The following is a 27987-nucleotide window of genomic DNA, read 5'->3' on the forward strand; positions in this document are numbered from 1 at the left end:
GCCGAGGGGTAATGGCGGCAGGGGCGGGGCTTCGGAGCCTTGAACGAGCCGCCCTTAAAGGAACCGCGCGTTACGGGCCGGCGCGCACCAGCCGCCACCGGCCCCGCGGTGCCAAGGCCTCTGGGGCCGCTGCAGCCCATCCCCGGGCGGGCAGTGACACCCCCGGCAGCGGCGGGCCTGGGTCCAGCCCCCAGACTGCAGCCCCCTCCCCCCCCCCCCCCCCCACGCCACCGTCGCTTCCCGGGGCGTTCGGGGCCGAGCGAACCCACGGTTGACGCCGGCATGGCGGACAGGCCCGGCTGTGGGGGACGGGAGGTTCCCCCGGTGTCACGCACACACACACACTCCCGCCACGGCGTGGCTGGGGCACCGGGGCAACGTCCAGCCGGGGCCGGGGGGGGGGGGAGTCCCTCCCTGCGGCGGGGCGAGGGGCAGCACCGGGGGGTGGGGGGGGCGTCTCACCAGGCGGCCCACGGTGTGCGGTGTCCGCCCCCGCGAGAAGCCGCCTGCCCCGCAGCCCGGAGTGGAAGTAGAGTGGAGTGGAGGGGGGTGTGTGGAAAACCGGCCCGGTGCACCCCCACCGGAGCGGGGCCGTCCCCGGCGTTAGGACCCGGCGTGCGCGGTGCCAGCCCAGATTCCAGGCTGGCTCCCGGGCGTGACGTCAGGCGCGGGCCCGCCTGGCTCCCGGCCCGCCCCGGCCCCTCGCGCTCGGGAAAATGCTGCTCTCGGTGCAACCGCGCTCCGGCCTCCCCGCCTTCGCCTACAACAAGAGCGGCAAGAAGGTAGAGGCTGGGGGGGGGGGCGGCTCCCCCCTCCCACCGGTCCCGTCGTCGTCCCCACACCCTCCCTCCCTCCCCCGGGCCGCCCGCCCGCCGTCGGGCCCGGCCCTTGGCCGTGGTGGGGCCGCGGGACCCCCGTCCTGGGTGTTCCCCCCCCCTCCCCGCCGCGGAGGGAGGAGCGGGGGTGGGGGGGGACGACACGCCGTGGCGGCCCCCGTGCCTTCCCCGGGGGGGTTGGCCGTGGTGGGGTGGGGGTGAGGGGGCGGCACAGGCCTGGGCAGCGGGGAGAGGACGGAGCTGGGGGGGGGGGGACGACACGGGCGCCAGGGTCCTCGGGGTGGTCGGGGGGACACCTGGGAACCACCCCCACCGGGACAGGGGTCAGAGCGGGACACCCGAGTGAGCCACGGCCCCCCCCCCGGCCCGGGCCTGGGGTGGGGGGGTGGGGGTCCTGCCCACCCACCCCGTGCCTCAGTTTCCCTCCCCGGGGCGGGGGGGGGGCTGTGGTCACTCCACGCCTTGGCCCCAGGCACAGTACAGACCCCCGGGTGGGGGCGAGAGGTTATGTGGCCCCACACAGGGTGGGGTGGGCCCCCCCAGGCACCTGTCCACGCTTGCACACGCGTGTGCAACACGCACACGTCTGTCCTGTGCGAGCACAGACCTCTGTGCCCGGCTGTGCCCCTGCCATGGGGTGACAGCCCCCCCAGGGCCCGGGCAGGCTCTCACATGTGTGCCCCCCCCACGGACATGGATCAGTCCTGGGACATGCTTACACACGCGGAAGGGGGGGCAGTGCACACGCTTGTGAACCATGCACGCTTGTGTGCAGCGTGCACACCCACATGCGTGTGCGCCCCCACGCGTGTGCACAGCCGTGCTCGCTTGTGCTGGGGGGTGTCTGTGGGTCTTGGCCAGGGGACCCCACATGGGTGGGTGACCCCCAGCCATGTCCCTGGTGAACGGGGGGGGGGGGGTGTCACCCCTGGCACCCCCAGCCAGGACCTGGGGATGGACACCCCAAGCTGCAGCAGAGCCTGGATTTGGGGGGACACCGGGGTGGGGAGCCAGGGGGACATGGGGCCACCCTGGGGATGGGGTGGGACGAGGACCCAGGGAGGGGGACAGGGACTGGGGGGGGCCAGGGCATGGGGGCGGCTGCGGGTGATTCATTTTTGCACGTTGACATCAGGCCCGAGGTTTCCCAGCCGGCGCCGCCTCCAGCCCAGGGGCCCTGGGGACGAGTGCTGACCCCGGGGCCGTGTCAGACCGGGGGGTCCTGTGGCCGGGGGGGAGCCCCAGGACAGGCAGGATCTGTCCCTGGGCCCCATCGGGGGCTTTGGACGCCCTCACTGCATCCGCATGCGTGTCCCCTGGGGGACCGGGATCTGGGGGGGGCTGCCGTAAAGCCGCGGCAGGCGCTGACCCCTGTCCCCCAGCAGCCCTATGTGCCGCCGGCGCAGCCACTGGGCCCCCCCAGCCCCAGCCCCGCCGGGGGGGCCACGGATCAGCTCAGCAAGACCAACCTCTACATCCGGGGGCTGCACCCTGGCACCACAGACCAGGACCTCGTCAAGCTCTGCCAGCCGTGAGTGGGGCTGAGACAACCCCCCGGGGCGCTGGGGTCCCTGCTGCCCCCAGCCCAGGGCCCCCCCACGGGGGGGCTGGGGGCCCTGCCAGGCACTGACTCCCCCTTCCCCCCCAGCTACGGGAAGATTGTCTCCACCAAAGCCATCCTGGACAAGACGACCAACAAGTGCAAAGGTTGGAGGGGCCGCGGGGTCGAGGGGGGGGGCTGGGGGGGCTCTGAGGGCCCCTCTCACCCCTGGCCCCCCATCCCCAGGCTACGGCTTTGTTGACTTCGACAGCCCCACGGCGGCCCAGAAGGCCGTGACGGCGCTGAAGGCCAGTGGGGTGCAGGCCCAGATGGCCAAGGTATGGCATGGCCCTTCAGGCCCGCCCCCCCCATGACACCCAGAGCCCCTGGGGACCCCTGCCGTGCACCAGGGGGCCTAGCCGGCCCCCTAACCCCCCCCCTCCCCCCAGCAACAGGAGCAGGACCCCACCAACCTCTACATCTCGAACCTGCCGCTGGGGGTGGACGAGCAGGAGCTGGAGGCGCTGCTGAAGCCCTTCGGGCAGGTGGTCTCGACCCGCATCCTGCGGGACCCCCACGGGGCCAGCCGCGGCGTGGGCTTCGCACGGTATGGCGGGGGGGGGCCAAGGGGGCTCTGCTGCGGGCCGAGGGGTGCATGGGGCAACGCATGGGGCTGGGGGGGTGCTTGGGGTTGCACAGAGCTAGGGGGGGGGCTGCATGGGGCTGGGGGGGGGGGCCACACGGGGCCGGGGGCAGCCGGGAAGGCCCCGTGTACGGCCCCCGCCCCAGCCCTGCTCCCCCCAGGATGGAGTCCACGGAGAAGTGCGAGGCCGTCATCACCCACTTCAATGGGAAGTACATCAAGACGCCCCCAGGGGTGCCAGGTGGGCTGGAGGGGTCCCGAGGGACTGGGGGGGGCCGGGGGCCGGCCAGCGGTGCTGACGGCCCCTCCCTGCAGCCCCCCCGGACCCGCTGCTCTGCAAGTTCGCGGATGGGGGTCAGAAGAAGCGGCAGAGCCAGGGCAAGTTCGTGCCCAATGGAAGAGCCTGGGCCCGGGATGGCGATGCGGTGAGAGGGGGGCCGGGGGTGCGGGGGGGGGGCATGGGGAAGGGGTCCTGCCGGGGGGTCAGACCCCATGGCTGCTGGAGGGGCCACGGCGCAGCACTGACCCCTTTGCACCCTCCAGGGCACCGTGACCTTGGCCTATGACCCTGCGACAGCGCTGCAGAATGGGTGGGTGTCCCAGGACCCCCCACGCCCTGGCGGGGCGGGGGCTGCCGGCCACGTCCCCCCGCCCCTGACGCCCTGCCCCGCAGGTTCTACCCGGCGCCCTACGGCCTGGCCCCCAGCCGGATGATTGCCCCTACAGCCCTGGCCCCCTACCTGCCCTCCCCTGTCTCCTCCTACCAGGTACGGGGGGACAGGGCTGGGGGAGGGGGGGGTCTTCATGGAGGGAGGAGGGGGTGGGGTGCTCGGGGGAGCCCCCACCCGCTTCCACCTGGCTGCTGCCACAGGTCCACGGCCCCGCCTGGATGCACCAGTCCTACCTCGTGCAGCCCACGGTGAGCATGGGTGGAGTGGGTGTGGGAGCCCCGCCCACTGCCCCACCCACACCTGCCAGTCCCTGACAGCATCCCCACCACCAGCTACTGCAGCAATACCACGCCCACTTCGAACATGCCCCGCCTGCCGTGGTAGCGACCATGCCCACTTTGGACATGCCCCTCCCACTGTGGCCACGGCCACACCCATTTTAGACATGCCCCACCCACTGTGACCATAACCCCGCCCCACGGCCCCACCCTGCCCCACGCCCTGGGTCTCCCTGTCCCCCCGCCCCGTGTCCCTGCTGTCCCGTGCCCCATGTGTCCCCCGGCCACGGAGCGGGGTCCCTGCAGCCCCAAGTGTCCCCGTGCGTCCCCGCGGCCCTGGTCCCCATGTCTCACTGGTGTGTCCCCCCCACGCGCTCCCCCCCATGTCCCCCGGCCCCGGGCATCCCCCCCGTTCCCCGGGCTGACGGAGACGTGCAGGGCGCGGTGCTGGCCCCCGCTGTGGACCACGCCGTCCCCCTCCAGCCTTCTGTGGTGGCCCCCCTGGCCCAGCAGCTCGGCCACCTCTCGCTGGGCAGCGCCGGCACGGTAAGACCCCCCCCCCTCTTTGGCCCCCCCACTAGTGGCCCTGGACCCCCCCACCCCACCCCACTGACGATGACGCTCTCCCCAGTACGTACCCGCTGCCACCGCTGTCCCCGGAGCCTTCATCCCGCCGTACCCACCGGTGCCGCCTGCTCTCCCGCTGGAGGTGAGTGCTGGGGGACCAGGGGGTGCAGCGGGGAGCCGGGGGGGGGGGCACACAGGGGATTGGGGGGGGGGCCGGATCTGCTAATGCCTCCCCGCAGGACGGCAGCGCTGCCCCGACCCACGGCCCCATCGAGTCGCCGTCCGAGCCCGGCGCCTTCCCCTACCCCTACCCCAAGTAGCGGCGGGGGGGGCCGGCCCGAGGGACCTGGCACCTGCCGGCTGCCGGGAGGGGCTGGGCCGGGACCTCTGCCCGGCGCTGCCCCCCCCCGCCGTCGCCGCTGCCGCCGCCTCGGGAAGGAGCTGTGCCCCGGCCAGGGGTCCCCGAACCCAGGAGGGTCCCTGTGCTGGGGGTCCCGCTGCTCCCACAGTGTCTCGCTGCCCCCCCGGACGGGCAGCTGTCTCTCCCCCCCCCCCTCGGAGGGCTTTTTTTCCTCCCGCATTTTCTAAAAAACTAAAAGAAAAAAAAAATAGGGGAAAAAAAAAAAAAAAGAGATAAATGCCGCCCCGGGGGGGCCGGGGGTCCCCGGCTGCCCCCCTCGTGCTTCCAAGGGCCCGCGGCCCCGCCAGCCCCCGCCCCAGCCGCGGTGCCCCCGTGCCTTCTGCTGCCCAGTCCGGCTGGTGCCCCCGGGTCGGGGACCGGGTCGGGGGGCAATGACGGACCCCCCCCACCCCCCCGCCCCTGTGGGGTCCAGTCTCCGGGCACCAGCCCCCCCGCAGGGCCGGGGGTGCTGCACCCCCTCCCCACCCCGCCCCTGCCGCAGCCATTCCTGCCCCCGTGGGCGCGGGCCGGGGCTCTGCATGCTGCCCCCCCCGCCCCGGCCCGGGGGGGGCAGGACAAGTGCAATAACCCCCCCCTCCCACCCCCGCTTCCACGGGCAACGGGCGCCCCGAGGGTCAACCAGGCACTTTAGAGTCCCCGCGCCCGGGGGTGCCGCGGCCCCGGCCCCCACGCTGCCCCCCCCCCCAGCCCCCACCCCACACAGCGACAATCAGGGGGTCCCGCGGGGGCGGCTCTTGCAACCAAAGATTGAGGGAGTCGCGGGGGGGGGGCCTGAGCTGCCCGGGCCCCCCCGGCTTCATGAGCCCCCGCTGTGGGTCCGTCCGTCTGTCCGCCCCCCTCTGTGGGGCGGGCAGTCCCCCCCCTACTTGCTTCCAGCTTTGGGGCCAGCTGTGCCCCCCCCCCGCCCCAGCTCTGCCCAGGGCCTCCCGGTTCTTCCAGTCCCGCCAGTGCAGCGGAGTCCCCAGCGTCCCCCCCCTGGGGCTGAGGGCCCCCCCCCACCTCGGGGCAGCGGGGACCCCCTGCCACACATCTACCTCACCCCACAGCTCGGTGCATGCTCAGCCCAGGCCTGGGGGGGCAGGGGGCTGCGGCCCTTTGCCCCCTGCCTGGGGTGACGCCACCCCCCCCCCCGGTTTCCAGCCATCACCCACCTCTCCTGTTGCTGCTACTGCCCGGCCCCCCCCACCCCGGGCATGGCCCCTTTGGTCGGGGGGCACAGACCCCCCCAAGGAAGGAACCAAAGAGGGAGACCCACAGGCAGCCCCATTCCCCCTTCCTGGGGGCCTGGGGGCCCTGGGACCCCCATGCTGAGCCCCCACCCTGCTGCCGGGGGGGACTGAGTGTCGAGGTCCCACTGGCCCTGGGGGGCCTGAGCTGCAGAGGAGAAAGCCGAGGCCCCCCCCCGGCCCCCTCCTGCCCCCCCTTTAATTTATACGTAGCGCATTTTGTACAGGTTTTTAAGTTGCTTTTTTTTAAAATCTCGAGAGGTTTCTAGTTTTGTATTTCTTCCTCCTGCTTCCGCGCTCGGCCCCCACCCCCCAAACAGCCCCCCCCTTCGAGGTTTTGGTTTTTTTTGTTTTTAAATAAAAAGGCAAGAAAAGCAAATGACTCGTCATGTGGGGAGATGGAGGGTGGGGGGGAGCAAGGGGAGAGTCCTCACAGTCCCCCTGCAGCTCAGGGTCCCCCAAAGCATCCCCCTTCGGCTCAAGGGTCCCTGCAGCACCCCACAGCCCGGGTCTGCCCCCCAGCCCAAGCCCCCCCCATAGCCCCCCGCTCCCACAGAGGGTTCAGACCAGCATGTGTCTATCAAACGTGAGTTGTTTATTCTCGAACGCGACACGCGGGGTCCTACAGCTCGTGGGGACATCAACAGGCAACGGAGAGGAGGGCTAGAGTCTGCCTTTCCTCCTTTAAACCTTATTAAAAATGAGATTGGTCCTAAAAATATAGAAAGAAATAAATTTAAATTCACAAAACCTGTACATTATCAAAAAGTCACTAAAACGACACGGCTGGTTATAGAAAAGGCGGCCGGTGAGCTGGAAGGGGCCGCAGCTGGGGGGGGGGACGACACGATGCTCCCGGCGACACCGCTGCCCCTGGCCGGGGGGCACCAGGGCTGGGGGGGCAAAGAGAAACGGCCCTGGCCCCCCCCACCCCAGGCCCGGCAGGGGCTGCAGGGGGTGGGCACCGGCCGTGGGTAGGGGGGCCTTTGGGGGTGCAGGGGTAGAGGGGTGTCAAACCAGGGGCGGGGGTGAGGGTGGGGATTTCAACTGAACGAACACGAGAACGATACGGAGACTCCCGAAAACTTTCCCACGACGGAAAAAAACCTGACGGATCCGAAACATTACTAAAAAACAAACCACAAAAAAAGTTTGTTACAGCGCAGTTATTTAGATAAAATATAAATATTTATGCGTAATATAAAGTCAGTTCAAATAGACTTCAAATCCACCTCTTATTTCAAAGCAAAAAAATAAAATAAAATAAAAAGTTTCTGAGGTTATCTGATAGAAAAAAGGCTACTTTGAGAGACGGGGGGGGCAGGGGGCGCAGCCGGGGCCCCCTCCTGCCCAGGTAGGTGAGTTGTTTTCAGTGCTCTGTGGGACCGGGGGGGGGGGGGGGGACGCGCCCGGGGCCCCCCCACGGCCCCGCCGGCCGCTGAACCCCCAGAGCGAGTACCCGTAATATCCTGGCCGGGGGGGCTGCGGGGGGGTGTGTCCTAGCCCCCTCCCTGGCTGCCCACCACGTAAGGGGGACCTGGGAGTGGGGGGGGGACACCTGGGAGTGGGGGGGGGACGACCCCCACCCCAGCTCAGGCCCCCGCCAGCCGGGGGGGCCCCCTCCCCACCCAGTGCAACCCCCCTCGACCTGGCAGGGGTCTGGGGGGCAAACACCCGTCTGAGGCTTCAAGTCCATGTTGGGGGGGAGGGAGAAGGGGGGGGGGAGGCGGGCAGAGGGCCGGGCCCCCCCCGGGGCCTGCAATAGCATCCCTGAGGGATCCCAGTTGGGGGCAGCCAGGACCCCGGCCCAGCCCCGGGGGTCCTCGTGCCGGGGAGGGGGGGCCGGGCTCTTCCTGAGACGTGGAGGCAGGGAAAGGGGCTGCCAGGGCCCCCCCCGCCCTCCCCAGTTTGGTCCCTGGAGCCAGGTGGGGAGGGGCTGGTGCCCACCCCGGCCACGGGCAGGGGGTCCGAGGGCAGCGGGGGGGGCTGCACCGGGGGCCCCCCTCCCCGTAAAGTGTCTGCGTGGGCGGGGGGGGTCCCGGCCGGGGTGGGGGTGGGGAGGCGGGGGGGGTGGGGCTAAGTCCACTTTACTGGCCGTTAATGCATGTAGACGCTGCACAGGAGTGCTCGGACACATTCACTACGAACTATTGCTATTATTAAATATTCCCAGCGGGGGATTCGCTTCCCTCGTTTGTTGGGGGGGGGGGCGGGGGGGCTGTTTCTGTTCTTAATTAGAAAATAAAATTTAAAAGAAAGAAAGAAAAAAACACCTCTTTTTTTTTTCTTTTTGGCTTACACAGTCTGTGAGTTTGTGGTGCTGGGGGGGTGGGAGGAGGTCTGGGCAGGGGGGGCTGTCCGGGCAGCGGGAAGGGGCCGCAGGGCGGGGGCCCGTTTGCGCCAGCCGGGGGGGCCCCGCACAGGATCAGCAGGCAGCGAGATCAGCTCCAGAGGAGTCAGTTCTTGGGGGGCACGGGGGGGGGGACGACGACCCCCAGCCCCGGCCGGGCGGGGAAGGGGGGGTGGGGGGGCACCGGCCCACCCTGCTCACGGATTAGTAGCGTGTTTTCCCTGATAAAACTCCTCCCACCGGCTCTCGAAGAACTTGCGCATGGCGTGCCCGGCCTTGCCGACGTCCGAGTCATCCTCGTTGAAGGTCTGGCAGTTGTCGAACACCAGCATGGCGTCGGCTGCAAACTCCTCCGAGCTCGAGTACCTGCAGGCAGGAGAGCTGTCGGTGGGGGCCGGGGACCCCCGCTGGCCCCCGAGGGATCTCCCATCCCTACGAGGGACCCTCATCCCGCCCGGGACGCCCGCTCACCCGCCCCGCAGCAGCCGCGTGCGCATGGTGGCGAAATCCATGGGGTTCTTGATGATCTTGCGGTAGCCAGGGACCAGACGGGGGTTGACGGGCTCCAGGAAGGGCCAGGCGTCCTCGTGCGACTCCATCTCCATCAGGATGATCCTGGGGGCGGAAGGCGGGGGGTGGCAGGGTCAGGGTGAAGCCCCCAGTGACGTGGCCCAGGCTCTTGTCGCCCCCCCCCACCACGTGCCCCCCGACTCCACTCACTCGCAGAAGGTCAGGTCGCTGGGCTGGCCCCGCAGCGTCGTGCCCCTCCGCTTGGCGGGAGACAGCCCCTCGCCTGCATAGCGCGGCACGGGCAGCCCCTCGCGGCGGCGCGAGGCCGGCCGGCGGCGCGGGCTCTCCTCCTCCTCCACAAGGCTCCCCGCGAAAAGACGCCCCCGTTTCCGTTTCTTGCCTCGACGGGGCGAGACGGGGTCCCGGTACTCCCCTGCCTGCGGGGAGGGGATGGGGGTCACCGCCAGAGCCTGGGGTCGCCACCGCTGGCCCCAGTGGGTGGGGGGCTGCCCCGCGACCTACCCGGGAGACGCAGACAGAGCAGAACCAGTCGCCCTCAGGCACCTCCGTCATCTTGGGCCGGTGGCAGTAGAGGTGGCAGCCGCGGTCGCAGCCATCGCACAGCAGCAGGTGCTCATCATCGTCACCGCGCCGGCACACCAGGCAGGTCTGTGGGGAGGGGGGCTCAGCCACGCTGGTGCGGGGGTCCTCGTCACCCAGCGGTGGCCAGCCCTGGCAGGCGGCTCTGGCCCTCCCACCCAGCAGCGTGGCACGGGCTCTCACCACTCTGTTGACCGACTTCTCCCAGGCGATGGATTTCTCCAGCTGGTAGATGCAGAGGGAGACCTGGGCTGCGCTGCGGCATCGCTCCAGTGTCTGCCGCCATGTCCGGACCCGGGGCGTGATCTCGTAGGCTCTGCAGCGGGAAGGAGGTGCTCAGCCGGAGCCGCTCGCATCCCAGCGGCGCAGCCAGGAGGGGCGTGGGGCTTACATCTCGGTGGGGCCCAGGCTCAGCTCCTCGGGGTTGCTCAGCACAGCCTTCTCCACCACCACTTCGTGCAGGGGCCAGAGCGGCTCCTTCAGATAGCGCCGCTCCACGTTCTGCTCCAGCGCTGCCAGCCGCAGCACCGCCAGGTCCAGGGGGTTGGTGCGCTCCCGGCACAGCGGCAGCCCGTCCCGCCGGCTCCGGACAGTGATGTCTTCCAGGGGCTCCACCTTGTGCTCGCAGTACTGCAGGTCATCCCGCGTGGAGTCGGGGCTGGGGCATGTCCAGCCCTGCGAGACAAGAGAGGCTCAGGGTGGGTGCCCAGCCGAGACCACCGCAGTGCCTGGCCCGGCACCTACCCGGATCTGCAGATCTGCCATCAGCACACGCTGCTCCAGCTCCTCCACCCACTGCAGGACGGAGAGGTCAGTCTCGTAGGCTCTCTCCATCACCGACCACTGGGCCAGGGCTTCCCGAGACACGGCGGCGGCACCGGCCGCCTCGGGGCGCAGGTGGAAGATGGGGTCTGGGGGCGGAGGGTGGGCTCAGCGGTGGGATGAACAGCGGCCCCCCACCCCAGCCCGTGCGGGCAGCCCTTACCGGTGGTGGCACGCAGGCAGACCTCCCGCAGGAACTCCTTGTGCTTGGTGAGGTGCTTGTGCAGTGCCTTCTCCCGGATACCCCGTGGGTGCAGCGCGCGAGCCACTGCCTCCAGCTCCTCAGGGTCCTGCAGCCACCACCAGCCACTCTGCATCTCTGCAAGGCAGCACCGCGGCACTCAGCAACCTGCTCAGCTCAACACCAGCAGCCCCTATCCTGGGGGTCCCGGGGCTGGGCTGGGCTCTCACCAGGGGGAACAGGCTGCTCCGTCAGCTGGGTCAAGTACTTCTGTTCAATCTGCTTGAAGAATTTGGTAGGGGGCCGCCCTCGGCGCTTGGGCCGCCCTGGCAAGTCCTGGAGCTTCTCCAGGCTGCCCCGGCTCCTGGGGCAGGCGCCGTGGGCCCTGGCGCCGGCATGCACTGGTGTGGAAGCGAGCAGGGGAGCCGTGGGGTCGTCCATGGGGAGACCGTTCAGCTGGTGGGGACGGATTTTGTCAGAAGGGCCAGGCATACACCCGCTCCTTGGTCCCTGACCCCATGGCCCCCCAGCCCTGCGGCTGTTTTGCTTCTCACGAGCTCAGCCCAGAGGGTTGGGGGCAGCAGGACCGAGCTCCCGGTGTGCTGCCACAAGGACAGCATCCCCCAGCCCCGGGGTGTCCAGTGCCCAGGCAGAGGGTCCCACCCTGCTCCCCCCCAGCTGCCCAGGGAGGTTCGCCCAACACGGTCCCCACAGGCCAGGGTGGAAAAGCTGGGTGCAGCCCCCCACCAGCCCCAGCTGGGCCCAAGCACGTACCTGCCTGGCCGAGCCCTTGGGCAGCTCACTGCGGGACTGGCTGCGGGGCTGCATGGTGGCTCGCGGCGAGGGCTCAGCAGAGGAGGTAGCAAGGGGGGCTCGGTCATCGCAGGGCGTCCGGGGCAGCAGGTTGAACCAGGGCCCCTGCTTTTCCGCAGCCTCTGGGGCACTCTCCTCCTCTTCCTCCTCCTCTTCCTCCTCTGCGGGGTCCAATGGGGCCTCGAGCGGTGGGAGCCCCGTGTCCCCCTTGCCGGGGCTGCTGTCCGGGGTGAGGACAGAGTCCTTGAGCAGGGACGACTGCGTCTGGCTCAGCCAGGAAAGGAAGGCGGACTGGCTGAGGTCATGCTGGCTCTGCCCCATGGGCACCGACTCCTCCAGGACCCCATTGACAGGGGGGGCTCTGGGCCCGCAGTGCTGCGACAGCTCCTCTTTGCTCTTCCGGGGCCGGCCACGGCAGCGTGAGGCCGTGCAGTTTGTCCGGCTGGGAATGGGCACATCCATCGGCTCCTCCTTCACCGGGGAGGTGTGGGGACACACCTTCTCCTCCAGGGGCTCCTGGGGTGCTGCCTCAGCCACTGCAAGGGCAGGAAAAGGAGATGAGATGCAGGGTCCTCTCCCAACCAGGAGATCCCTCCTCTGGGAGCCCCTTCCCAGCTTACCCTCTGTGCCCTCCACGAAGATGCCGCCCAGGTGGGGCAGGACCCAGTACCGCCGCCGGTACCGGTCCTGGCCCAGAGAAGCTGCTCGTAGCGTCTGTGAGGAATGGAGCAGCTTCTTGCGGAAGAACATCTGCCTCTGTGGGGAGAGTGCAGAGCAGTGATGGGACCTGCAGCCCTGCAGTGGGGGACGAACCACCAGCCCTCCACTGCCTGCTCACCTTGGCCAGCTTCTCTATTTGCCTCTCGAGCTCAGGGATGCTGGACGCAGACGTGTCGGCCTGGGGAAGAGATGGGACCTGTCAGGGAAGCGCGGGCGGGCGGGGAAGAGACCCCCGAGGGCAACGTCCCCACCTCTGCCCCACTGTGAGTGACGGACCCCGCGGCCACCCCACCTCCTCCTCCCTGCGGGATTTCCGTCCGCGGCTCTCCTCCTCCTCCTCCATCTCCAGGCCCGTCTCCTCTGTCAGGCGGGAGCTGCGCCGGCGCCGCCCATCCTCCAGGCCAGTGATCTCTGATTCAGGACGTCCCGTCTTCTTAGCCAAGGCGATCTTCAACCTGACAAGACACAGCAGAGGCGTCCGCTGCTTGCTCCCATGTGCAGCCCGCTCCCCCCGGCAGGCCGACGCATGTGGCTACAACGCAGCGCTGGAAAAGTGACCCCCAGACGCCCCAAACCCGGGGCGTGGAGGGGAACGTGCAGAGGCCACAAATGGGACCCAGCATGTCCAGCGGGGCAGCCCCCCCCAGCCGGTAGGTAGGCATGCGGTGCTGCCTGCCAAGCGGGTGCAGGCAGCGGGAGCCACAGGCAGCCCCCCCCCAGCCCATCTACCTGCGCAGCCGGCCCTCGATGATCCACTTGTTCTTCCTGTAGTTGGACATGTTCTCCAGGGTCTTGTCGATCTCGCTGCAAGGAGACGGGGACTGGCTGCGGCGAGCGGCTCCACGCAGCTCGCCCAGGAAGGAGAGGGGCCCATGCCAGGCACCAACACGCCTGCGCTGCCCACGCTGTGCCCGCAGGCAGGGGGGGCCCGGATCAGAGGACGCGCTTGCCCCAAACCCGCACTTACTTGATGATGAGGGCGCTGCTGTTCAGCTCATTCACCAGGAAGGCCAGGATGGAGGCTTTCTTCTCCGGGGGCAGTGCCTGGAAGGGCTTGGTCCGCAGCCCATCGCACAGGTCCTCGCCTGCCCCGTACGCCGTCAGGAAGCAGCGCAGGATCTCGGAGACGGTGTCACGGTTCAGGCTGATCTCCGACACCTTTTCCCCCAGGATCTTCAGGGACTGGGCAGAGCAGAGCAGGGGGGTTCAGGGAATCAACTCCTGCCCCACAGGGCGGTTTGGAGGAGGAGAAGAAACAAGAAGGGGAGGACACCAGCACCCCATGGTTGGAAAACCAGGCCAGGAACCGGAGCCTGAGTGGGAACAAGCCCAGGGGTGTCCCAGGCAGCTGGGCAGGGCCAGGCAGGGCCAGGCAGGGCTGCCTGCCTGCCACGGCCCCAGGCCGGCACAGCAGGACAGACAAGGGAGCACCCCAAGGGCTGCCAGGGGCTAGGAGCCAGCTGGGCACAGAGAGAGGGTGCAGGAGGCTGCAGCAAGAGCAGCACCTCCCAAATCTGGGCTCCCCCATCCTAAACCTGAAGCAGCCAGGGTCTCGTGTGCGCTGACACCCCCAACTCAGCTGGGGAAGGGGCCGGGGCTGGCTTACCTGGCAGTAGGGTGGCAGTCCAGGGTCGTAGAGCGCAGCCTGCAGCAGCCGCACCAGCAGATCCTGCACTTCGCCTGCGCTGTCGCCCACTCCCAACAGCCCCTCCTGCAGCGTGCACAGGCTGGGCACATCCTTGGCCGGGTCAAAGCCCAGGACCTTGCCGTAGCTCTGGAGAAACTCCACGACCGTCAGGCAGTTGGAGAAGGCGCGGCTGGGCAGGATGAGGCCTGGGATGCGGGAGAAGGCTGGCAGGGGCTGCAGGGGAGGAGAGGGGGTCGTCAGAGCTGGCGAGGCACCGGGCAGGCCACCAGCTCACCGGCTCAGCCCACCCGAGCCCCCTGTGCCCCAGCCCACCTGGTGGTCCCCCAGGCACATATCCTCCGTGGGCTTCTTCATCTCCTCCAGGATGAGCTGCTGCCGCCGTCGCTCCTCCAGGCGCCGCTGGGCCAGCAGGCCCTTGTCTGCCTTGCGAGCCCCTTTGCCCTTCTCCTTGGGCCGCGCTTTGTCCTTGCCCTTCTCCGGTTTGCCCTTCTTCTCCTTCGCCTGAAGACAGAGCCCGGGATGTGTGGGAAGAGCGGCTCCATCTCCTCCCCACTTCCTGGCCCCCTCATACCCGCAGACTCACCTTGGATTTCTTCTTGGCCTCCTTCCCTCTGGGGGCTTTGGCTTCCTGCTTCTGCTTGTTCTTGGCCTGGAAGGGGCAAGACCAGCTCAGGGACCCAGTGGCCTTCCCGCAGTAGAGAAGCCCCTACCCCAGACCTGGAGGGGCCCCAGAGCCACCCCAATCCCCACGCAGCCGCTTGTACCTTCCGCCTCATTTTCTTCTTGATTTTGCTCATTTTTAGCTTGTCCTCGTCACTGAGCACCTCTGTGAGAGCAGAGAGGGAGAGTGGCAATGGACCAGCTGCTGGGGTCCCACTAGAGCCAGGCTGCAAGGGACTGCACGAGCCGCCCTGAGCCGGCGGGACCAGGGAGGGGGTACCTTGGGCTTCCAGCCTCTTCAGCAGCCGTGCGTCCGTCTTGCTCAGCAAGTCGACCATCTTGACCTTGGGAGGCCGGCCCCGGCCGCGTTTCGCAGCCGGCGGCTCCTTGGGCTTCGCCTTCTCAGCATTGCGGGGTCGCCCACGCTTGCCTGTGATGGCCTGGATGCGCGAGGGGATCTCCTCGGGGCTCAGTTTCACCCACTGCAGACCCTGCGGCACAAATCCAGGTCACCTCCTGCAGCACAGCACTGGGGGGACAAGGTGGCTCAGCTGCCCCCAGACCCACCTCCGGTGTGTCCCGCTCCTCATAGAAGTCTCCCACCGGCATGCGGGGGCTGAAGCTGAAGTGCTCACGCCGGACGTCCTGCACCACGTTCCTGCTCAGGTACTGGGGGGAGGAGGAAGAGAAAGGCCGTGAGCAGGGCTCAGCGCTCCGGGCCTCACAGCTCCTGGCTCACAGCAACGTCTGTCTGCTGCAGTCAGGGGGCTCTGGCAGAGCTGGGGGGGCCTGTGGCAGACCAGGACCCCAGGTTGGCCCCCACCCCGCTCTCCCCGGGGACCATACCTTGATCACCTCTGGGAACTGCTTCATCCTCTTCCCACAGGGCCCGTAGTACCAGGTCTCGCCCTGCCAGCGGTGGTTCCCCTTCTTGATCCGCACCTCCCGCCTCCACCTGGGCACAAGAAGCTTCAGCCCGGTGCCGCGGGGCAGCTGCGGGGCCGGACGGAGGGAAGGGAATGGTGCCACGTACCCGTGCTGCAGGGGAAAGCGCACCTCCTCCTGGGTGGCGATGCGCCGGCGGGGGACATCACCTGCGAGAGAGGGGACAGGACGCTGGGCTCGGGCGCGCTTGGCTGGAGGGGGGCATCCGCGAGGGGGCTCCCTGCCTTACTTGCTGCTGAGGTGCTCAGCGGTGCAGTCTCCTCGTTCTCTCCTTCTGGTGCGGCTGAAGTCTCCGGACAGCTGTCGGCGGCCTCTTCCTCCTCCTCCTCTGTGGATGGGGCCGGGGAGTCCGGCTCCAGCGGAGGGTCGAGCCCCAGGGACCCCGACTCCTCCAGCCCCGCATGGCTGCTGCCGTTCAGGTCGACGCTGCTGTCTGTGGAGCCAAGGTCAGGGACGTCACCGGCCGAGCGCTGCCGCCTTCCTGCTCTGCCTGTGACACCAGACAGCCCCGTGGGGGCTCACGTCCAGCCAGGGGCAGGTGCCCGCACCGGCGCACCGTCCATCCCCTGCAGGGTCCCCGCCAGCACCAGCCGCAGCCGTGGGGTCCCCCGCTCTGCCCGGACGCAAAGGTGCTGCAGCAGCCGCGGAGGCAGAACAAGGCCGGTGGGGCGGCCACCGCCCCCAGGCACGGGGGCCGGCTGGGGTGGGGGGCGAGCGGCCGGCCAGCCAGCCGGCGGAGGGGGGGACACGGGCCTGTCCTGGCATGGCACGTACCGTGCAGGGTGGGCGGCGAGCTGGGGCCGGTGAGCAGCGGGGCAGGTGGGGGGCTGGCGGGCAGCAGGCTGAAGGGGCCAGCGGCGTGGAGCGGGGGGCTGGCGGCGCAACGCAGGCCGGCCAGGTCGGGGGGCTCCTCCAGGGGGGACTTGTCGCTCACCAGCTGCGAGTCGTCCATCGCGTAGAGGTCCCCGGTGCCAGGGTCTGGGGGAGGGGGGGGTGAGCACCAGGACCCGGGCTGAGGGCACGCAGACCCACATCTCCGCTCCCGAGGGGCGGCCGGGCACAGCAGGCGCGGGGGGCAGCCGGACCCCCCCTCCCCCCCAAGCCGAAAAGGCGCCGGCAGAAGAGGGGTTAAGGGGTTTCTGCGCCCCCAGCCACGCCCCCCTCCTCTGGGAAGCGGAGGAGCCCAAAATGGCCGTGGCGGTGGCGGTGATGTTCACCAGCGCGGAAGTTCAGGCGCTGAGTAACAGCCTCGTCACGGAGCTGGGAAGGAAGGGAAGGAAGGGAGCGCAGAGGAGGCTGGCGCGGGAGGGACGCGGGCCCGCCCCTGCCCGCCAGCGCCTGCCCAGGGCTGCCTGCCCGCCGAGGCCGCTGGAGAAGGCCTCCGCCGTCGCCACCGCCGTCGCCCGGAGGGGACCGAGGGGGGCTGGGCGCCGCTTCCCCCGGCACGGGGCAGCGCAGGCGATGGCCATGCCGGCTGGGGCCGGGCAGCTGCCCATCCTGCCTGCCGCAGCCCCGATGCCTGCCCCCCGCTCCCCTGGCAGCCTCCCTACCTCTGGCCAGGGACTCAAAGGGCTCCAGGGGGTCTTCGCTGAGAATGTGGGTGTCCTCCAGGCGAGGGGCGATGGGCGACGCGTCCCCCAGGCAGTCGCTGCCCGCCCCGGGGGCTAGGACAGGCCCCTCCTGCCCGAGCGGCACCACGCCGGGGGCAGACCCGTTGTAGCTGCAGATCTTCAAGTCTAAAGGGAACAACCGACTGAAAACAGACCCCGTAGCAGCGGGACGTGACGGTGACAGAGCCCGAGGCCCGACCACCCCCGCCCCGGGGCATCACCCTGCATGAGCCACCGCCATTTGCACCGGGGCGGTTGGCTTCAGGGCCTCCCCCTGGCACCCAGCCCTCCCGCGGCACCCAGCCACCCCAGGCCTTGCGCCCATGCCCACAGAGGGGGGGGAACGCCGCTCTGCCGGCAGTGACACTGCGGGCTGCGCCCGGCCCGGTTTAACGAGATCCCAACACCGACTCCGAGTTGCGACAGGCCAAACCTCGGCCGGGACACAGGGCAGGTGGGTCGGAGGGGCTGGGCCTCCCCAGGGAGCGTGATGCCCAACTCCCACCGTCCCGGCTAAGGATCCAGCACCCGCCTGTCCGGACCGCAGTGCCACAGCCCAGAGCTCCGCCCGTCCGCGCCGGCAGCGCTGGACTCCTACCTGGCTGCGCCTCCTCCAGCTCCATGCTGCCCACCAGCCCGCCGCCGTTCTCCGCAATGGCAGGGGGGATCTCTTTGGCTGCAGCATCGGCGTGTCCCTCGCCAGTGCCCGGCTCCTCTGGCGGGCCCGGCGGCAGTGAGAAGGGCTGGGTGCCGGAGCCCAGCATGGGGGAGGGCTGGGCAGCTGTGTAGAAGCTGGCTGGCCCGTTCTGCATCAGCTCGAAGCTCTGGTCATGGAAGGAGTCGTACAACTCCTGCGAGTCGAAGTTCAGCCCCATGGGGCCGGGGGTGCCGTTGCCCCAGAACTCCTGCCCGGCCCCCCGCAGGTTAGTGCCATGCCCTGGGGACGCTGGCTGGGACCCCCCAGCGATGCCATTGAGTGGGAAATGTCCGAGGCCAGAGAGCGAGGGGGCGGTGGGGCTGCTGTCCTTGAGGCCGCTGGCGCCGGCGGGTGGGTACGGCGCGTAGTCCCAGAGGCAGTCGTAGGTGCGGAGGGGCGGCGTGCCGGCGGGCGGCGAGCTGGAGGTGAAGGTCCCTGAAGTACTGGGGTGAGATACAGTAGAGAAGCCATTGACATTCATGCCCCCGTTCAGACCTGCGAGGGAGCCAGAGGAGAGACAGCTGGGTCAGTGGTGTGGCGGGGGCATCTCGACGCCCTCCTTCATGCGGTGCTGGCGAGGCCCCACCAACGGTGGACGAGAGGGTTTAAGGACAGATGGATGGCGTGGCCCAGCAGCCATCAAGTCCCCTGTCCTACCGGTGCCCCCCCGCCCCAGCGTGACCATCACCTGCATGTGGACAGAGCTGGACAGTTGCACCCCCCCCGAGACCCCCTGAACGCAGCTCCCCACTCAGTGAAACTGGTCCTGCCGCGGGGCTTCACTGGCATCGGGCTGAGAGCCGCAGGATGCCGGGGATTAGCCGAGGCGCTTGGCAGGGCTGCGCTGGATCAGCTGACCAGCCAAATCCACGCAGAGACCCTGTTCTGGCACGGCCGCTTTTCTAGGCCAAGGCGACGGTGGGCACGCGACAGACCCCTGGCCCCAGCCCCACGTGCAAGGAGCTGCCGCTGGCCGCAGGCCCTCTGTCCTTGCGACCCTGGGCTGGGCTGCGCTGGCCCCATGGGGACACTTACTTTTCCCTTGTGGGGGGAAGCTGAGCGGGGAGCCGTGGGTGAAGGGGCTGTCCCCTGAGGCAGGCGTGGGTTTCGGTCCTGAGGCAGCGGGTGCAGAGGAAAGGCCAGTGAAGTTAAAATGGTTGTTTGTTTCCATTTCTGCAGAGGGGAGAAGAGGCATCAGGGTCAACCGCCAGTGGGGACTGGGGCTGCCAGCGCGGCGAGCACCCGGCCAGCACCCGGCCCTGCCACCCACCGCTGGGGCCCACGGGGAGTGTGCGGACCCTCAGCTCCCATGCCAGGGCAGAGCTGCTCCCTGTGACAGGCAGTGCCAGCACGGGCAGAGAGCCTGGGGAAGCGTCGGGACCCCAGCCTAGGGCAGGGTGAGCTCCCAACCCAGAGCTCGAGGGAAACATGGTGGGGCTGGGGAGGGTGAGTGATGGTGAAAGCCCCCCGGGACCGCGGTGCCCCTCGCCAGGGCCCCAAGCACAGCAGAGGTGATGCTGCCTCTGCTGCAAGCTGGCCCAAGCCCAGCAGCCCTAGTGGGACGAGCTGCCACCTGCGTGAGCACAGCTCGTCACCACGCTCCAGCATCCCCAGGGACAGCCATCACCACGAAACCCCGCTTGCCGCCCGCCCGCGCTTCTTCCCGCATTAAACTCAAGTGCTCAGCTCCCTGGCGCCGCCATGCCGGAACCCCGGCATGGGGCTAGACCACAGGAGCTCCAGCGTTTTCCCTCCCTCCAGCAGGGGCATTTTCCCAGGGAAGCACCAGCCCCCCAAGAGCAGCTCTGTGGCCCTGCGGGGCCCTGGCACAGCCCCACACTCCCTGAGGAACACCATGCTCCTGGGACAGAAATGCCTCTGTGGTGACAGCCGGTGCCCCTACCGTAGGCATGATCCCCCCCAGCCAGAGGGGACCCTGTGCCCCACGGCACAGCCCATGCACAGACCTGAGCCCCATCCCCCCCAGGCACAGCTCCAGGGACACTTTCTGCGGCAGCTGCCCGAAACAAGATTCAGGCTGGCCTCATGTCACAGCCAGCAGCAAGCAGGAGCCGGAGCCCCAGAGCTGCTCAGCACAGCCCAGGGATGGGCAGGAGCCGCTGGTGACCTTCACCGCCTGGGAGCAGCAAACGCTCTGTCCAAACCAGGAGGGCTCCCAGTGTGGGCCAGCCCCAGGATGGGACCCTGCTGTGCCACCAGCACAGCCGGCAGCCGCCTGAGGGGGTCCTGGCATGTGGGGCAGGGGAGCAGACGGTGTTGGCGAACAGAGGCCCTGCAAGCCTAGCAGATGAGATTGGAATCCTGGCGCTGGTGGGGACCCGCAGGGACACCCCATGGGGCTGCCATAGCTGGCGTCTCCCCATCCTGCCGTGCACGCCGAACCTGCCATTGGCCAAGGTGGCGCCAGCTCCGCCAACCTCTCTGGAAGGGCCAACGCTGCCGCAAACTCAGCAGCTGCGGCGCTTCAACAGCAGCTCGTGGCATGGCCCGTGTCGAAACCCAGGCAGGGATTTCATCACACCCTTCCTCGCCCTTGTTGGCTGGTGCCCTGGTGGGGGCCAGAGGGGCCAGGGCCACCAAGCCCTCTCCCGGCCAGCCGGGGACACGGGTGATTCATCCGCCAGAGAAACCCGTATGGGCGGTGATGCGGCTGCCACATGCACGTTGCTCCCAGACGTCCCGGGATGGCCCCGCAGCCACCCCCCCAACCCATGAGCTGGCGCAGCCTGGCCCCTGCCCCGATCTCAGCCGAGAGCCCCCGGCCGGCACAGGGAAACCAGCCACAGGGTGACTGAAAAAAGAAAAAGCCTTTCCGGTCCCACCCCGCGTGTGATGCGCTGGCTGGGAACGCCGCTGCCGGCTTTTGGAGGTCAGAGGAGGCGGCAAAGGGATGTGCCAGAACCGGACAGGTGGCGGCCACAGGTCAGCGCCGCAGACTGGGATGGACTGGACGCATGCCAAGTGCGGGGAGGGGGCCGGGAGCCACGGGGAGTGTGGCTGGGAGAGAAGCGCCACAGCCAAGAGGGGAAAATAAAAGCTGGGAAGGTGGGAATTAACTACAGCAGTGGCAGAGGGGCTGGGAGAAGGGAGACCAGCCGGGCAGGAGCGGCTCAGCCACGGTGCTGGGGCTCCAGCTGTGGCAGCACTGGCTGCAGCGAGTGGCTGCCCCAGGACGGGGACCTGGGGCTGCGGCAATGCCACGCGTGCCAGCTTGCCCTTGGTCTGGGGACAAACGGGGCCCAGCCCCGTTGTGGGGACACCCTGGGCCCTGCTGGTGCCAGAGCCACCCTCGGCATCCCTGGGAGCTCGGCCAGCGCTGGGCATGGTGCGGGCAGAGGCCATCGCCTCCTGCCCGGGGCTCCTGCCCGCCGCAGCCCTGCTCCCCCCGCCAGGCAGCACGTGACCGAGCACGGAGCCGCAAATTGGGCCACGGCACGTAACTGGAGCCGGCCGTGAGCGGGCGAGGTGAGGAGGGCGAGGGCCGGGGACTCAGCCGGCAGCTGGATGAGACCCTCCAGCCTGGCAGCATCGCCGGGGTCTCACCGGCAGTGACAAGGCGGCTGCATGGGAGCTGCTCTCCGGCTCCCACCAGAGCAGGCAGAGCCGACGTGGCAGCACCCACTCGCCCCGGTGTTGAGGCCCAAACCCGGCGGTGGTGGCAGCACCCACCGGCACCTGGCATGGGCTCACCGCGCTCCCGGTGGCTGCGGGTGCCAGGCAGGGACACGGGGCACTCGCAGGCAGGTACCGACCCCGGAGCCGGGGGGGGGAGGGGGGGGGGCAGAGCTCCGGGCCTGGGGGGGGCCATCGGTGACGTTTAGCCAGCGCCGTTCCCCGGGCAGGGAGCTCGGCCAACCCTCCCCTCCCGCCCCAGCGGCCCCCCCGGCCCGGCAGCACCGGGTGGCCCCGGGAGCGAGATGCGACCTGATTAAAAAGGACGTTTCAAAAACAAGGAGACGCAACAACCGGCTGCCATTTCCCGGCCACTTCCTGCGGGGGGACGGACACGGACACGGAGGGACACGGCCCCGTCCGTCCGTCCGTCCGTCCGCGGCGCCGCAGCCGGCGGGGGCACCCCCCCCCGCTCCCTGCGGCAAGGACACCCCCCCTCCCCCCCCCCGGGTCTCGCGGGGATGGGGGGGGGCGCCCCGCCCCCACCCGCCGCCGCAGGGGGGTCCCGGGCCGGGAGGGGGCGGGGGAACCGAACAGGGGTGGAGGGGTGGGGATACGGACGGTGCCGGGGCGGGGGGGAGGGGTGTCTCGGTCTCCCTCCTGCGTCCGGGACGGGAAAGCCGGGGGGAACCGCACCGGCCACCGGGGACGGGGGGCCCGGGCTCCCCGCGGCTCCGGGCCGGGCCGGGCCGGGCGTGGACGCCTCACCGGGAGCGGAGCGGGGGGCTCGCCGGCGGCCGGTAAGGGGGGAGTCTCGCCGGGCACCGGGATGCGCCGGTGTGTGTGTGTGGGGTGTCTCACCGAGATCGGGAAAGGAGGCGGGGGGGGGGGGGGGGGGAAGGACACTCGTCTCGCCAGGGCCGTCCCCGGGCCCCCGCGCCGGGCCCCAACCACCCCCTCCGCACGCCCCCGGGCCGTTAACGGCCGCCGCGGACCGCTACCCCCCGCCCTCCGCCCCGACCCCGCACCTGGCAGGCGGCGGCGCGGGCCCGGCGGGCGCCCCGGGCCCGGCTCAGGCGGCGCGGGGCGGGACGCGGCTCCGCATGGCGCGGCCCCTCCGCGCGGACCGGGCCGGGCCGGGCCGGGCCGGGCCGCAGCGCACCGGGCCCGCCGCGCCGAGCGGAGCGGAGCGGAGCTCAGCGGCGCAGGGCAGGAAGCGCCTCGCGCCGCCGGGCGGTCCCAGCCCCGCCCCGCCCCCCCCCCCCCTCCCGCGCGTACGTCACCGCCGCCGCGATGGCGTCACCGGGAGCGGCGCCGAGCGTCATGGGGGGGGCGGGCCGCGCGCCCACGTGGGAGGGGATCCCCGCCCCCGGCGGGGTCAGGGCGGGGGGAATCCCCACGCGGGGCCGCCCACATCCCCCCCCCCCCCCGGTTCGGGTCCCCCCGCTTTCCCCGGGCCCGGCCCGGCCCCCCCCACCCGGGACCACCCCCCGCCCGCTTCCCCTTTCGTTCTCTCTTCGCCCCCCGTAGCCCCGGACCGACCCCGGAGAACGGCGGCGCGGAGGGGGCGGCCTCGGACCGGAACCGGTACCGGGACCCCCGCCGGACCCGGGCGCTCCCCAGATCGGAGGGGACACCGGCCCCCCCCCCACCCGCCCCGGCCCCCGGGATCCCCGGTGACGTCACGCGGCACCGGCCGGGCCGCGCTGCGTAGGAGCCGGGGGCGCCTCCGGGTAGCGGGGCGGCGGGGGGGAGGAGGAGGTGCCGGTGCGGGGGGGAGGGGGGGCTGTCCCGGTACGGCCCCGGGAGACGGGGTGGGGGGGGGGAAATCCCTGCTCGGTGCGGGGCCGGGGGGGGCCGGTCCGGGGGGTTCCCTGCCCGGTGGGGGCTCCCGGGGCCGGTGTGTGTGGGGGGGTCGCTTTATAGACCCGGGGGTCCCGGTACAGAGCCGGGGGTCTCCGTGCAGCCGGCCCGGCCCCGCGGGGGTCCCGGTGCGGGGAGGGAGCGGGGGGGCGTGGGGTGGGGTGGGGGGCGTCCCTGTCTCCGGGGCCCGTCCCGCGCGGTCCGTACCTGGGGGCGGCGATGCCCGCCCGGTTCCCGCCCGGCCCGGCGCGGTGCGGTGCCGGTGGCGGAGCCGGTGCCGGTGGCGGAGCCGGGCGGCGGCGCAGGTGCTCCCGGCCCCGCGTGATGTCAGCGGCCGCCGCCGCCCCCTCCGCCGCGCGGGACGCGCCGCCATTTAAAGGGACCGCGGCCCCTCATGGCGGCCGGGGGGGGGGAGGAGAAGGTGGCTGGGGGCACCCCCGCACCGGGGCCGCGCCACGCTCACCCCCCCCCCGGCTGCAGCCCTTGGGGGGACAGACACCCCCCCCCAGTTCCGCCCGCGAGCCCCCGGTGTAGGGGTTCGGCCCAGCCCCACGGTGGGGGGTGGGGGCGGGGTCTTGGTGCCCCCGGGGCGCGGCCGGGGCCGGGTCCGCAGCCCCGCACCGAGGAGGGCAGGGCCGGGCCGGCGAGACCCCCCGGGACCCCGGGGACAAAGCCGCAGCTGCCGGGGCCGGGGCCGCAGCCTGCCCCGGGGCACCTCTTTGTGCTGCAAAATGGTGGAGCCGGAGCCGGAACCGGGGGGGGGGGACGGGACCGGGACGACGACAGACAGACAGACAACGGGAGCAGCGTTCGCCCCCTGGCAGTCTCTGGCACGCAAAGGGGGATCGCTCCCAACTCCTGGGGACCCCCAGGACCGAGGGTCCCTGCACTGCCAGTGGCAGCTGAGTCCAGACCCCAGCACAGCCCCTCGCCGTGCCTGGCCTGCTGCCCCCCCATCCCACAGTGGAGGGGAGCCCAGCGCGGGGGGGGGGCAGTGGGAGCCCAGCCTCCCCATCCCACAGGCAGGGGGGACTCGCAGGACCCCTGCCCCCCCCATGAACAGAAGCTGCGGCACACAGGGCCCTGGGCTGTTTTCAGCGATGTTTTATTGGAAACGTTAAATACTGGGGGTCCGGCCCCAGGCGGAGCCGGGAGGGGAGGGCAGCACAGGGGCCGGGGGGGGCCCTCCTCACGCATGCTCTTCAGCCAGCTTCTCCGCCTTGGCCACCGCCTCCTCGATGGGCCCCACCATGTAGAAGGCCTGCTCCGGGAGGTGGTCGTATTCACCTGGGGGGAGATGCCGTGTCAGGGAGGGGAGCGGGGTTGCCAAGCCCAGCCCAGGCTCCCCTGGGTCCCCGGCTTCCTCCATGCCCAGCCCGGGGCCCCCCCCGGGGGCCATCTTACCTGCCAGGATCTGCTTGAAGCCCTTGATGGTCTCCTTCAGTGGCACCAGCTTGCCCATGTGGCCAGTGAAGACCTCGGCCACCTGGAAGGGCTGCGACAAGAAACGTTGGATCTTGCGAGCCCGGGCCACCGTCAGCTTGTCCTCTTCAGAGAGCTCGTCCATGCCCAGGATGGCAATGATGTCCTGCAGGGACTTGTAGTCCTGCGGGGAGAGATGTGGGGTGAGCAGCCAGTGCTGGGCTTTGCGCCCCCAGCCCCAGCATCCCCGTGGGGGGCTGCCCCAGCCCCCTCACCTGCAGAATCTTCTGCACGCCCCGGGCCACGTCGTAGTGCTCAGGGCCCACAATGTTGGGGTCCATGATGCGGGAGGTGGAGTCCAGCGGGTCCACGGCCGGGTAGATGCCCAGCTCAGCGATGGCACGGGACAGGACGGTGGTGGCGTCCAAGTGGGCGAAGGTGGTGGCGGGGGCAGGGTCGGTCAAGTCATCGGCTGGCACGTAGATGGCCTGGGGAGGCGGGAGGGGACGGTGGGCCCGAGGCGGGCGCCGCGGCTTCCCCGGCACGGCGGGGCCAGCCCCGCCCTCACCTGCACTGAAGTGATGGAGCCCTTGCGCGTGGTGGTGATCCTCTCCTGCATGGTGCCCATGTCGGTGGCCAGCGTGGGCTGGTAGCCCACAGCAGAGGGGATTCTCCCCAGCAAGGCCGACACCTGGGAGGGAACAGAGCCCGTGAGAGGCTGCACAAGGGGAGGGGGCGGGCAGGCGTCCCCTGCAGAGCGCAGCCTGACCACCACCGCGCTCAGCTCCAGGAGCCAGCACACCAGTGGCCCCGCACCGAGCACAGACCTCTGAGCCAGCCTGGGTGAAGCGGAAGATGTTGTCGATGAAGAGCAGCACGTCCTGACCCTCCTGGTCCCTGAAGTACTCGGCCACCGTCAATCCTGTCAGAGCCACTCTGGCGCGGGCACCCGGGGGCTCGTTCATCTGCCCATAGACCAGGGCGACCTGCGGGCCAGAGCCAGGTGTCGGTACGGCACGGCTCTGCTGCCAGCGCTGCGAGGACCCCACCCAGCCCCCTCGGGAGACCCAGCGCACCTTAGAAGTGGCGTCTTTCAGGTTGATGACCCCAGACTCAATCATCTCATGGTACAAGTCGTTGCCCTCACGGGTTCGCTCCCCCACGCCAGCAAACACTGAGTAACCACCGTGGGCTTTTGCCACATTGTTGATCAGCTCCATGATCAGCACTGTCTTGCCAACACCAGCACCTCCAAACAAACCTAGGAGGGAAGAGGACTCCTGCTCAACCCTAAGATGATCCAGCTGCCTCTGGTGTCTCCCTTCACCTCTTTCCTCCTCAGATCAATAAACGTTGCTTCAGAAAGCTCAGAAGAACGAAAGTCAAATAGTTACTCATCAGTGAAGGAAACTGCTGCAGACAGACTGGTCCCGAGCCTCAGCAGGGCTGGCAGGGTGCCCCCCTCCCCAGACACCCACTCTTCCTCTGCAGGCAATGTACCTATCTTGCCGCCCTTGGCGTAGGGAGCCAGCAGGTCCACCACCTTGATCCCTGTCACCAGGATCTCCTGTTCAACGCTCATCTCCACAAACTCGGGGGCTTCGGCATGTATAGCAGCAAACCTGCAACAGAATGCGGAGAGAAACGGAGCTGAGCAGCTGAAGCGAGACCCTTGGTCAGGGTGCTGACAGGAGACTGCGCAAGTGCAGTCCCTGCTTATGACCCAGGAGAACAGGAGGATGGCGGGAACGTGCCGCATCCCTGTTCACTCATGTGTCTGCTACTCCAGAACCTATTCCCCCGCTCCAAACCCCACATGACATTGGCTTCTGGCCCGTAGCATCACTCACTGTTTTGTGGTGATGGGGCCCCTCTCGTCGATGGGTTCCCCGATGACATTCATGATCCTGCCCAGGGTCTCGGGGCCGACGGGGATGCGGATGGGCGCGCCAGAGTCCAACACCTTCTGTCCTCTCACCAGGCCTTCTGTCCCATCCATGGCGATCGTGCGCACGGTGTTCTCCCCTGCCAAAGCCCAAGGACAGCATCACAGCAGCGTCCTCGAGCTGACCCTGGGGACAGCTGCCGGTGGCTTCCCCAGGCCCTGTCAAGGGAACAACCTGCTGGGAGGAGGACTGAGAGGAGCAGCAGGACCCAAGAACAAAACAGCACAGAGAAAAACCAAGCCCAGGCCACACTCGGATTGCAGCCCTGCAGGCCAGAGCCCTCCAGCAGCCATTTTCCTCCTCCTCAGATTGAAATCCGTGGCTTCAGCAAGCTCAGGAGAACGAAAGTCATCAAGACACATCATCACAGGAGGACCCTCTCCCACCCCCTGCAGCCCTCCTGCGGCAGATGCTCACCCAGGTGCTGAGCCACCTCCAGCACCAGTCGGGTCTCCCTGCCCTGCACCTCGAGGGCGTTGAGGATGGGGGGCAGCCCCTCATCGAACTGCACGTCCACCACCGCACCGATGACGGCCACGATACGGCCGGTGGTCGAGCCGGCCTTGGCGGCGGGGGCTGGCTGGGCTGCATAGTCCCGTCCTGCGGAAGGGGGGCGGAAAGAAAGGGACAAATCAAGGTCGGCGGGGGAAGGGGCAGCTCCAGCCTCCCAGGTGCCTCGGGGGTGCGGAGCTGGAGCTCCCCTGCAATGTGCCCAACACCCCGGCACCCCCCCGGCGCACCCAGGACCCCCGCCACCCCCCGGTGCACCCAGGACCCCCGGCAGCCCCAGATTCCCCAGCTATGCACCCAAGCACCGCGGCTCCCCCTCCACGCCCCGGTGGCGCGGCCCATCCCCTCGCCCTGACCACGCATCCCGGCCCGGCCCACCCCGGTAACGGGGCCCCCCGCGCCCCTCGCCCCCGCAGGCCCCAAGGTGACCCCGCGGCCGCCCCGCACTCACGCGCCCCGGCGGCAGCGGCCGGGCCGGCCCCGCGGCTGAGGAGCAGCGGCAGAAGGTCGCGGCCCGGCCCGGCCCCGCGGCGCAGCAGCGGCCGAGCGGCGGCGGCGGCGGCGGCGGCCGAGCAGCGACCCGCGAGCCCCAACATGGCGGCGCCGACTGAGCCCCGCGCCCCGCCCGCCCCACACGGCCCCCGCGGGGCGGGCCCGCCGTGCACGTCACGCGCCGCCGCGCGCGCCCATTGGCCGTCGCCCTGAGCCGCACCGTCCGCGTTCGCTCTCCCGTTGGCCGGACTTGTCTGGGCTCTCCCTTTCCGCCTCCTCGTGATTTGGCCGCAGCTCTATCCGTTAAGGAAGACCACGAATTGATAGGGCGGCATTGGCGGGAAGGGGCGGTACCCGACCGACGAGGCGCCGGAAGCAGCGCC

At 70.0% G+C, this 27987-nt stretch overlaps 3 protein-coding genes and 2 non-coding genes across 7 annotated transcripts; 1 reads left to right on the forward strand and 4 right to left on the reverse strand.

The window, feature by feature from the left end:
* Nucleotides 1–578: 578 nt before the first annotated feature.
* Nucleotides 579–7089, forward strand: RBMS2 (RNA binding motif single stranded interacting protein 2). 3 transcript variants are annotated; one of them, XM_069806454.1, is made up of 13 exons: nt 579–782; nt 2219–2367; nt 2485–2543; nt 2623–2714; nt 2832–2983; nt 3181–3260; nt 3335–3444; nt 3563–3609; nt 3693–3786; nt 3891–3938; nt 4407–4514; nt 4600–4677; nt 4775–7089. In XM_069806454.1, the coding sequence occupies exons 1-13, from the start codon at nt 717–719 to the stop codon at nt 4853–4855; spliced, it is 1164 nt and encodes a 387-aa protein (XP_069662555.1). In that variant the 5' UTR covers nt 579–716; the 3' UTR covers nt 4856–7089. The 3 variants fall into 3 exon arrangements, with proteins under 3 accessions (XP_069662555.1, XP_069662554.1, XP_069662553.1); XM_069806453.1 differs by having other exon boundaries at nt 584–782; nt 2222–2367; nt 2826–2983; XM_069806452.1 differs by having other exon boundaries at nt 603–782; nt 2826–2983.
* Nucleotides 7090–8414: 1325 nt separating this feature from the next.
* BAZ2A (bromodomain adjacent to zinc finger domain 2A) lies at nt 8415–23582 on the reverse strand. Its single transcript, XM_069806451.1, has 29 exons — nt 23442–23582; nt 18774–18911; nt 17640–18233; nt 16982–17167; nt 16206–16409; nt 15661–15864; nt 15520–15580; nt 15333–15441; nt 15054–15155; nt 14767–14977; nt 14591–14652; nt 14410–14475; nt 14139–14327; nt 13785–14039; nt 13146–13360; nt 12908–12982; nt 12471–12633; nt 12297–12356; nt 12079–12214; nt 11420–11994; nt 10876–11101; nt 10628–10783; nt 10387–10553; nt 10034–10317; nt 9826–9958; nt 9565–9711; nt 9253–9479; nt 9004–9147; nt 8415–8898 (listed from the first exon to the last, which is right to left on the reverse strand). Exons 2-29 carry the CDS (start codon nt 18907–18909, stop codon nt 8730–8732), a joined length of 5256 nt encoding a protein of 1751 aa, XP_069662552.1. The 5' UTR covers nt 18910–18911; nt 23442–23582; the 3' UTR covers nt 8415–8729.
* A 741-nt stretch (nt 23583–24323) lies between these two features.
* ATP5F1B (ATP synthase F1 subunit beta) lies at nt 24324–27730 on the reverse strand. Its single transcript, XM_069806473.1, has 10 exons — nt 27564–27730; nt 27020–27202; nt 26507–26681; nt 26157–26278; nt 25733–25917; nt 25484–25642; nt 25225–25347; nt 24932–25144; nt 24639–24840; nt 24324–24521 (listed from the first exon to the last, which is right to left on the reverse strand). The coding sequence occupies exons 1-10, from the start codon at nt 27706–27708 to the stop codon at nt 24424–24426; spliced, it is 1605 nt and encodes a 534-aa protein (XP_069662574.1). The 5' UTR covers nt 27709–27730; the 3' UTR covers nt 24324–24423.
* Nucleotides 25990–26063, reverse strand: LOC138689939 (small nucleolar RNA SNORD59). The gene has a single exon (XR_011328712.1). It is a non-coding gene; the product is annotated as a small nucleolar RNA SNORD59 (small nucleolar RNA).
* LOC138689940 (small nucleolar RNA SNORD59) lies at nt 26902–26976 on the reverse strand. The gene has a single exon (XR_011328713.1). It is a non-coding gene; the product is annotated as a small nucleolar RNA SNORD59 (small nucleolar RNA).
* Nucleotides 27731–27987: the final 257 nt, after the last annotated feature.

This window comes from Haliaeetus albicilla, chromosome 18 (assembly GCF_947461875.1).
Source record: "Haliaeetus albicilla chromosome 18, bHalAlb1.1, whole genome shotgun sequence".
Taxonomy (NCBI): Eukaryota; Metazoa; Chordata; class Aves; order Accipitriformes; family Accipitridae; genus Haliaeetus; species Haliaeetus albicilla.